Source organism: Ruditapes philippinarum, unplaced genomic scaffold (assembly GCF_026571515.1).
Source record: "Ruditapes philippinarum isolate M1 unplaced genomic scaffold, ASM2657151v2 ctg14697_1_1_1_1, whole genome shotgun sequence".
In the NCBI taxonomy this organism is placed as follows: Eukaryota; Metazoa; Mollusca; class Bivalvia; order Venerida; family Veneridae; genus Ruditapes; species Ruditapes philippinarum.
The window spans coordinates 1-10670 of record NW_026852603.1 but is presented as its reverse complement, the minus strand read 5'-3'; the positions used below and the strand labels follow the sequence as shown (position 1 = coordinate 10670).

The window sequence follows — 10670 nt, the reverse complement described above, 5'->3', positions numbered from 1 at the left end:
ACAAAAACATGGCGGCTGTTTTCAAAACACTTTAACTGTCAAACAATATTTCATTGTTTTCTTTTCATTTGTTAGTAGTTAAAAGACAGTTATGGTTGAAAAGGGTAGATTTCTTGTAGTTGTATCTGTGTTAGAAGGTAATTTTATAGAAATAAATTCGATATTATTTTTAAAGCCACAAACATTGCTAAGACATGTCCAATCTTGAAAATTTTCAGTTTGTTGTATAAACTTAAAGGCACTTTTTTTATTTATCATTATGGCATGTATATAAGTGTGTTATTAGAAATTGTCATTGATAATCCTCTTTCCATGATACCCCCTGTGTCAATTTCAATTTTGACCACCAAATTCACCTGTTAGAAAAATAATTTGTGAATCGTGGCTCATCAAAGTTAGAGCCAGTTACTGTGTAAGGAGACATGCCTTTCATCATTTAAAATTAGAGGTGCAACAACAAAGGCAAATCAAACACTTGGTTTTCTATGCCGAAACATCAAAGTTCACTCAGAAAGGTTAAAGTCAACCGCATACAAGACACTTGTCAGGCCCCGGCTTGAGTACAGCACCACAGTCTGGTCCCCCTACACAGGAACTCTCATTGACCAGATAGAGTCGATTTCGAGACGTTTCGGCCCCAAGACGTATCGGCCACCAACTACCCAAGACGTTTCGGCCCCGGACGTTTCGGCCCTTTACCAAATCGGCCCCAGAATAAGTACTGTATTTTAAACCGATATATTAATAGCATTTCAATAAAAAAATTAATCAATTTATATATATATATTTTTAATCATTTTGTATAAAAACTAGATTATTATAGTAGTAGGGGGAAGGTAATCAATACAAACAGAACTGAACATAAACTTTATTTGAAAAAATATAATACACAAGCAAACAATTATTAACCATATATAGAGAATATTTTATTTGAATGATTAAGAAGCAAGACACAAAACAATTCTGCCAATTAGCATAAAGTATAAACAGTTAATTAGTTACACTTTGAAAAAATTACGTATAGTTTAATTAAGATCAAAAGATAATGTATTCTAAGGAAAAACTGTAAGTTACTTTCTTAATCCAGAAGTTTTAGTGGTTTGTTTTATAGGTAAGTAACCGGCCTTTATTGTTTGTTACACCTTTAAAAACATTAACATATATCTAAATGGTTCGAGAGATCAAAAGATAATAAATAATTATTCAAATAATTAAAGTGTCATAATTGTTTAATTGTACATGTATTTAAATTAATTGTTTTTAATCAATCAAGCAATACACTATAGTGGGGCCGAAACGTCTCGCGGAAAAGGGCCGAAACGTCCAGGGGCCGATTTTTCGACTGGGGCCGATTTGGTTTGGGGCCGAAACGTCCTGTTTGCATAGAGTCCGTCAAGAGAAGGGCTGCTAGGTGGGTCAAACATGACTTCAGTTGTATGTCAAGTGTCACTGACATGATGACTTCCCTACAATGGAAGGGGCCTTGACCTTCGGTGTATGGACCAACGCCTGGTCATGTTTCACAACATCTTGCATGACCAGGTGGCTATCCCTTTCCCAAAGTATATCATCCCTCTTACAGGATCATCTAGAACATCCCACAGCATGCCCACTCAATTTCAAATGTAGGGGTACATGTACCCCCTGTCATTGAAAATTGGGGGTACATTTCAAAATCTGGGGGTACACATAGTCATAAGTTTAAACATGTTTTTGTTTGTAAGAACATTTTAGTCAACATGATATTAATGAACAGCTGTTTCACTAAGTATTACTACCCACTAACACAGACACAAACTCATCACTTAAGGTAGCAATATAACAGCCATTACAATCACTGGTATTTTGTTAAGTCCATACGATTATTACCCATAACCAAAATTTTGTATATCCCAAATTATGTACATTTATTTCCAAATCTCAATATGACATACATAAAGCTCACAATTGAAGGTAGTTGTTAAAAAATAAAGTGACTAACTTTTTGCTGATCATTGGAGAACACAAAATACTTTTTGGAAGTTGTAAATATCCAAAACTTTTTTTCTTAAGACAGTACATGTGACGTCAAAACATGACTAAAATATTTACGATTCAGACTGAGATGACTTTGAAAGCAGATATGCAATTGTGACCGGGTTTAGACTGTTCCTAACCATTGGTAGATGGCAACAACATTTAGTTGATATGCAAATTAGGCTATCCCAAACTTTCATTCTGGCGAATTTACTTTGCGTGCATGTACCCCCTACTTACAATTTTTATGTGTGCATATAGAATTTTGAGGTGAATTACGCACTTTAGTGCGTGAATGGGCATGCTGTCCCATCGCAAACAGGACGTTTCGGCCCCAAACCAAATCGGCCCCAGTCGAAAAATCGGCCCCTGGACGTTTCGGCCCTTTTCCGCGAGACGTTTCGGCCCCACTATAGTGTATTGCTTGATTGATTAACAACAATTTATTTAATTACAATTAAACAATTATGACACTTTAATTCTTTGAATAATTATTTATTATCTTTTGATCTCTTGAACCATTTAGATATACGTTAATGTTTTTAAAGGTGTAACAAACAATAAAGGCCGGTTACTTACCTATAAAACAAACCACTAAAACTTCTGGATTAAGAAAGTAACTTACAATTTTTCCTTAGAATACATTATCTTTTGATCTTAATTAAACTATACGTATTTTTTTCAAAGTGTAACTAATTAACTGTTTATACTTTATGCTAATTGGCGGTATTGTAAATTTATCTATATATGGTTAATAATTGTTTGTTTGTGTATCATATTTTTTCAAATAAAGTTTATGTTCTGTTCTGTTTGTATTGATTACTTCCCCCCTACTACTATAATAATCTAGTTTTTATACAAAATGATTAGATATATATATATGTATATATAAATTGATTAATTTTTTTATTGAAATGCTATTAATATATCGGTTTAAAATACAGTACTTATTCTGGGGCCGATTTGGTAAAGGGCCGAAACGTCCGGGGCCGAAACGTCTTGGGTAGTTTGGGGCCAATACGTCTTGGGGCCGAAATGTCTCGAAATCGTCCCATCTCCATGTATTCCAACAAGTCCAAAATAAGACTGATTACTATAAATATTCATTTTTCCCAAAAACAATAGTCCACTGGAATGCTTTACCACCCGATATCATAAACTTGTCTGGCCCCAAGTTCAGTCTGGCTGTAAGCCGGATTGAACATAAAACTCCCTAAAAAACCTATTCTGTTTTTAACCTGTTTTTAACAATATACTCATTTTCATTACTTTTATATTCTTTTATTTCAACTCTTTTATTAACATTCTTGTCAGTTGACGCGCGTCAAGCCTAGGTCCCCAGCAGGGGTTTGACTATGGAAGATAGATAGATAGATGTATTGTTAGGGGCCTCCGTGACCGAGTGGTTAAGGTGGCTGACTTGAGATCACAGGTCCCTCACCGCTGTAGGTTCGATCCTCACACGGGTCGTAATCTTTCATGTGAGGAAGCCATCCAGCTGGCTTACGGAAGGTAGGTGCCCGCTGGTGTCTGATATAATGTCCTGCAGGGCACCTGGGGTCTTCCTCCACCAATAAAGCTGGAAAAAAATCGACGAAAAATTTTACCAGACTGGTAAGGTTCGCAGTTGAATTGAATTTTATATTCATCATCAATACATTTTTATTTTGTCTGCATTTACAGGTCGCAGGTTTCCAAGGAGACCAAGACACCAGTTGATAGCGGAGGCAAAGTTTGATGGAGAACTGTTGTCTACAGACCCTGTAGATCATGTTGAGACACCAGATATAACACAAGAGCTGGCCTGGGAGCTAGATAAGAAAGGGCTGCAACAGCATAGGCTGCAGAGAACATCCATAAAGATACAATGTTATGCTGTGGATACAAACACTTCTGTGAAGGAAGCTATAGGATATGTTGTGCTGGATCTTAGATCTGCTCATAATAAACAAGTATGATATCAAGTTTGTAAAAATTAAAAAGAAATATCATTGGATGAAAATACTGCAGAGGAATCTATTATGCTTTGCACAAATTTTGTTTTGTTAATTTTTGGCATGACTATTCAAAGAATAGTGACAGCTGTTATACTCACCCCAGCGTAGGTGTCACACTTTAGTTTTTGTGTGCAAGTTGGAATCTTATCAACAACTAAAGTGACTAATTATAAATAGGTGGACACTTCACACACTTATTTGAGAGCATAATAGAAGGTCACCATTCACAGCCTATATAACTAACTTACATGGATTTTGACAGACTTATGGCCCTTTCTGAACTTACAAAGTTCTACATTATCCAGGCTCTTATTTTTCCATCATGCATTGAGAATAGTCAATTATGCTGTTGTACCAACAGCTCTTGTTTTGTTTAAGTCATTGAACATTTTTAATGAGAAGATGATATAAGTTATAATGTGTTTCTTTTTTAAACCTTACCCTGCAGGAACTGAAATGGGTTAGCCTTTGCCACCAGTATTGAGTCAGGCCAGCCAGCCAGCTGCTGAGCATATCTGTGCAACCTGACCAGGCTCTATACTGTTGTTTGACTAACTTTATATTTTTATCTTGACATCCCAAAATTTTGTAAAATTGCTTATTGACAGTTAAAATAAAATGGACACTCATCAGGTCCATTTTAGAAATTCAGCGTGTGAATGATGAACTATAAATTTTAATTTCTTTAGTTGGTTTAATCAGATGTACTTTTTAAAATATTCATCGTTCAGAAAAATCAGATCTGTTGTATTTATGATGAAATTATTATTTTACTACTTCAGACAACAAAATGGTACCCGTTGTTATTGGGAAAGTATCATAAAAACAAACCAGAGATCAGGCTTGGATTGTATCTAGACGAGGACAAATCTGCCGAAGTCAACACAAGCTTTAAGGCAAAAGAGGCACCACCAAGATGTAAGAAAACTAAAAATTTGTATCAGTAATAATTTTATGGTCAATGTTTTTTTCTTGCAAAATCATATTATTCTTTACCTCCTTTAACTTTTGTTGTAGAAATGTCCTAGTATGAACATGGACTTGTCAGTTATTGGAATTATAGGAATTTTTAAGAGTTTAATTGACAGATTTAAAAGTAACATCCTATACACAAAGTATAATAAACTGATATGTCTGCAAAGAGATGTTAGCTGGCTAGGTTCTTCAATGGTGGCATGGTGAAAATTGTAAAAGAAGCACTGTTCCAATTTTTGTTAATTTTTATGAAACCTTGAAAATTGTTCTAATGAATAAAACAGTTATCAATTGTACAAATAAAGAAATTAGATTTAATAAAGTAATTATATCTAGCCTTAGGCACTAAGTCTCCACAGAAAATCCCTTAAACATGTCAAAATATGCATACCTTTCTCTGAAATGGGGTAGATGTTTTGTGAATTTGCATCATTTTTTGCATAATGCATTCAAAGCTTTACATGGATATAGTTTTGAGTAAAAGTTTTCATATTTTCTCGTTCATTTCAGTAATAGAGACAGAATCACCTGTAAAGGACAAAGACACACGATTGTTAAAGCCTATTTTAAATGAAGATGAGGGGTACTATCAGCTTGGTCCAGCTAAACAGTGTACTGAACAATTTGTCTTATCAGTTACCATAGCAACAGCGACTAATCTTACACAGGTAAAATATGCATTTAATCAGGGCTGGGAATCAAAACTGCGTCGTATCCTACAAAATGTAAACAAACGCCGCCATCTTGGAGCGAAAAATGTATGTTTTTGTTTATAACTCTTTTTGTTGGAAATGACTGAAAACAAGATATATGTATTAACACGCTACACTATTTTCCGCTTCGTTCGGTATATGTTGCTTGCACAACTATTTTGTAAAACAAAAGTTATAGCGAACTTGCAACTCGAAGCGGGGCAGAATGTTTATGAAAATGTGTGGATACGACGCAGTTCATATTGCTTTATCTATTGTTTTTCCTTCAAATCAATTATATACTCGTTTTCAGAGTTCACCATAAACGTCAAAACATAATTTTGCATCATTTACTAAAATTTTATTAAAAAGAGATGTTTATTTTCCAAGAAAATAATGATTTTTACGAAATGATACGACGCAGTTGAAAATAAAATATGATACGACGCAGTTGTATTTTCATTGCAGGCTGAATATTGGTTAAACTATTTAAATTATGTGCTAGGTATGCCAATAACGTCCTACAACATTTCTTGTCTACAACTTAAGTCAAAAACAGAGGTCACTCATTGGTTTCATAAAAATGGAAATGTAATACAATTCTATTAAGGCTGCATTTTTCGGTCGCATTTTAGTACTAATCATAATCATCTACAAATTCCGAAAAGCTGTATCAAATGCAATATACATTGAAACACTTGATCGCACACCCATATGACAACGTGTTCTACTGTTGCCTTAGCATGCTAATAAACTTGTTCACGTGAGTTCGAAATGGGAGTGATTACTATTTTTGATACAAAATTCAATATTCCAGTGTAACCTCCACTGGACCCTGTATTAATCAGGAATGACTTTTTTCTTTAAAAAAAAAAGAGAAAAAATTACAAATTTTGAAAAGGTCTCTATGCGCAAATTGCATGCCTACCGTTGTTACTTGTACATAATGAGCAATAATTTCCGTCAATTCCGTTATTACTTTTTCTTTTACGTGCCAATTTTATTGTATTCATTTTCTTAATAATCGACGAGGACAGATGAGCTTTATTATTTGAAACTGAACATTAAATTTTTAAAATAATATTATAAATGGTTAAGCTACAATTTATTATTGTAAGTAGGTTATGCGTTCCGTTTAGTCATTTTATATATGTTCAGCGCCGCGGAACTTTACCCCTGCGTTTCTTTATCGCCGATGAGGAAATGTCTACGGAATGTATTTTCTATACTTGCACTTGAGTATCATTCTTCTCCATCAAAAAACTTTTCAAAATCGAATTACATATGATACAACTACAAATTATTTTGTAAAAAAGGTGTCCGTTTTGCAAAGGTATTTTTCGCTATGCACCGATAAATTTGATACAGATATAGGCAGACATGATCTTTCAACAGTATTGAAGAATTATTAAGTTTTCACAATATTGAACAGAAAATGTCAGATTATCGTATCGAATTTTCAACAGACTAGAGACATGACATCTTAACATACCTTCATACTAAAGTGTGATTTTTATTTGATAATGAATTGCCTGAAAACTTAAACAAAAGTTTCAGAAAATGACTTCACAGAGGATTACCCCCTGTTTACATTAAAAATTTCTCTGCTATTAATACCGAAATAAGAAATTTAAATTTTATTCTCTTTATAATTATTTCAAATATTTATAAGCTTAAAACTTCACGCCAGAAGTTAATAAAAAAAGCTGCTTATTTGAACAGCTGACGTTAACAAATTTTGTTGAAAAAACAAATCAGACAGGTGTGTCCGACCGAGGCCGAGCTGTTTATGTTTACTGAATTCAAATCACTTGAACTGAACTGCTATGAATTCGAAAACCACCTGGGACTTTTTATTCTTTTGTGTGGAAAACCTATCAAGCTAGTTTCAAAATGTCGACGGTTCTCTGCAGGTACAACATTTTGCCTGAAATAATGCACAGAGGCGCACCTGAGGTCCTCGCCCCTAGTAAAGCTAATGTGTAGAGTGAAAGTTTGAAAAGAAACCACAAAAAAGCAGTCAATACCCAGAACATGCAGAACCACAGTTAACTTAGAGCTTAGCTAGCCAAAATGAATTTGAGTTAATAGATTTCTACATTTTTTTTTGCGAAAAAAATTAGGGATAATATTGAACATACAGGAAAATATAAGAAATTATTTCAGATATTATGATCAATAAGGTAACATGTTCATGTTTAACTGAAAAGTAGCTTCCGCAATGTCAACTTTCAAATTAAATGTTATATTGGATATGACACATTGTATTCTAAATAATCAACAGAACATTGCTTTACACCGCAAATGATCTGGGATTTTATCTAGCGCAAGTGATTATTCATAAAATAGAAATATATTGACAAACTTATCCCTGTTGAAAAGACTGCCAAAAAATACAACTGCGTCGTATCATATTTTATTTTCAACTGCGTCGTATCATTTTCGTAAAAATCAATATTTTCTTAGAAAATAAACATCTCTTTTTAATAAAATTTTAGTAAATGATGCAAAATTATATTTCGAAGTTTATGGTGAACTCTGAAACAAATATATAATTGATTTGAAGGCAAATACGATAGATAAAGCAATATGAACTTCGTCGTATCCACACATTTTCATAAAAATTCTGCCTCGCTTCGAGTTGCAAGTTCGCTATAACTTTTGTTTTACAAAATAGTTGTGCAAGCAACATATACCGAACGAAGCGGAAAGTAGTGTAGCGTGTTAATACATATATCTTGTTTTCAGTCATTTCCAACAAAAAGATTTATAAACAAAAACATACGTTTTTCGTTCCAAGATGGCGGCGTTTGTTTACATTTTGTAGGATACGACGCAGTTTTGATTCCCAGCCCTGTTAATTGTTTGTCTTTAATGCCACTTTCAAAACATTTTTGGTCATTTGATATCTTGGTAACTATCAATCCTACTATTTAAATATTTATATCATTAATAGCATAAAAAATATATGCAATGTGTTTGACAAGAATGTGTACACTAATTGGAAATATCTTTCTTAACATTATTAACTTGTTTATTTTGAAGGCAGAGTCAAGCTATTATGATCTCTGTGTTGTTGCTGTTGCCATTTTTTCAAACATTTCAAATGTAATCAATATGAAACTTGAAATACTTGCTTATTTTTGACAAGGTGCAGTTGTTAGACAAAGGGCATACTTCTGATATATTTTTAGAGAAATGCCCCTTTTGAACTTTGAATTTTTGTAAAAAGTGGTTCTTTTAACAGAGGAGTGTAAACATTGCATGCAGTTCTCTTGTTTTATATCATAATGATATATCAGTTGAAAAATAATATTTTCAGTTAATACCAAGCACACAGCCATTACCTCAAGGGGCTGGGTATTTCTTTTACTTTTCCTTGTTTGGCAATGATGTTACAAATGAGGTATTCCATGATTTGATCAAACCAAGTTTTCCAGCAGAGAGAGCCTCGGTCCGGCTACGAAGTAGTGTTGAAGCTATACGGATGTTTCTGGCCAGTCAACCTGGTCTACAGGTATGAATACATTCTAAATTGAGTGGTGGCATAGCCAAGTGATTAAAGCTTCGGATTAGTAAGCTGCATGATTTAGAATATAGGACTTTCCCCGGAAATAAAATTCTTAAGCAAGAATTTCTATAACAGTCATATTGTTTCTTTTTTAATGTACAAATAATTTTCATATTTTATTTATAAGATAAATTGTCTTTCTTTCTTTATTGGATAAATTGTCTAATTTTGTTCAATGGAATAATTGTTTTATATTGTCGATTGTATAAATTGTCTTATTTTGTTGATTATATGAATTGCCTTATCTTGTTGATTAGCTATTTGTTTTATATTTTTAATACAATACATCTTAACAAAATATTGCCTATGTTATTAATTAGATTATGATCTCTAAACATTTATTATTACAATTGTAGGTGCATTTATGTTGTGGTGAACAGTCACTGGGGCGTGCAGAGATTCCCCTAATTAACCTTCTCAAGAAAAGCAGTACAGAGATATACATGAAGCCTGTGTCAGTGGAGGGTTCTTTTGAGGTAACATGGTTTATTATGATATATTAAAATGTATGCCACATGATTGTATATGTTGATAGACTTCAATGAGAATATATGTTTTTTTTAAATGAAGTTTTACATCTCTACATCTCTAGTTATGTTTAATGAACTTGTCTGATTTGTATATTGGAATGTGTGTTGTTATATCAAGGGATTCAATGATAAAAGTAGGCACAACATTGCAGCAAATAGTATACTGGTTAAAGGCTCATTGTGCCTCAGAAATGAATATTTTTTTCTTTTTAAGAAGAGGCAAAAATGTCTTTAGCTATATTTTAATATATGATTTAAAGCTTATTAAATGCTATTCACAGGAAGTAAGTAGCGCTGAATATGAATAAGTATGTCGTAAAAGAAGCAAAATGTAAACAAACAGGTATTTCAACTTCCATACCAAATACTAAATTACTAGTACTGTACTAATAAAGAAACAGCAAAAGAAGTTAACGATGAAGTACTTTTGTAGAAATTTAAACAGGACATCAAAAATATAAATAAAATTGGGGGGCTTAATGGACCTTTCAGATATATAAGTCATTCACAGAGCCAGCATAATAAAAAGATAAAGTGTATAATATTTTATATGTTTGTCATATTTGTAATGCCTGTTACATATTGTATATACAGTTAGTACCACCAAATAGAACAAAGCAACAGATGTCTACCGTCCCGTCAGGAATGTCACCAGTAGTTGGATTGTCTGTGGTGCTCAGAAAGGAAGATATGGTAAAATTTATATATCAGTTTTATAGATATACTTTGCTCTTATCTTTGGGTAAAATATTTTTATTGCATAAGTCTTTTTGATTTCTAGGGAATTGGTACTTAATATATCTAATTTGAACTATGTTTGGGAAGCTGCATCAGGTTTGGTCTTTTTTTACTAAAAAAAAAACTGCCAGTTTTTTTAATGACTTAAAGT

At 33.1% G+C, this 10670-nt stretch overlaps 1 protein-coding gene across 1 annotated transcript; it reads left to right on the top strand.

Moving 5' to 3' along the window:
* Positions 1-10474, top strand: LOC132718825 (centrosomal protein of 120 kDa-like; the record flags this gene model as incomplete). The annotated part of the gene is given in 7 exon segments (XM_060702566.1): positions 1-137; positions 3700-3968; positions 4796-4931; positions 5499-5656; positions 9003-9197; positions 9608-9727; positions 10376-10474. Coding segments are annotated over 7 exon segments (1023 nt in total), but the record flags the coding sequence as incomplete, so codon positions are not given.
* Positions 10475-10670: the final 196 nt, after the last annotated feature.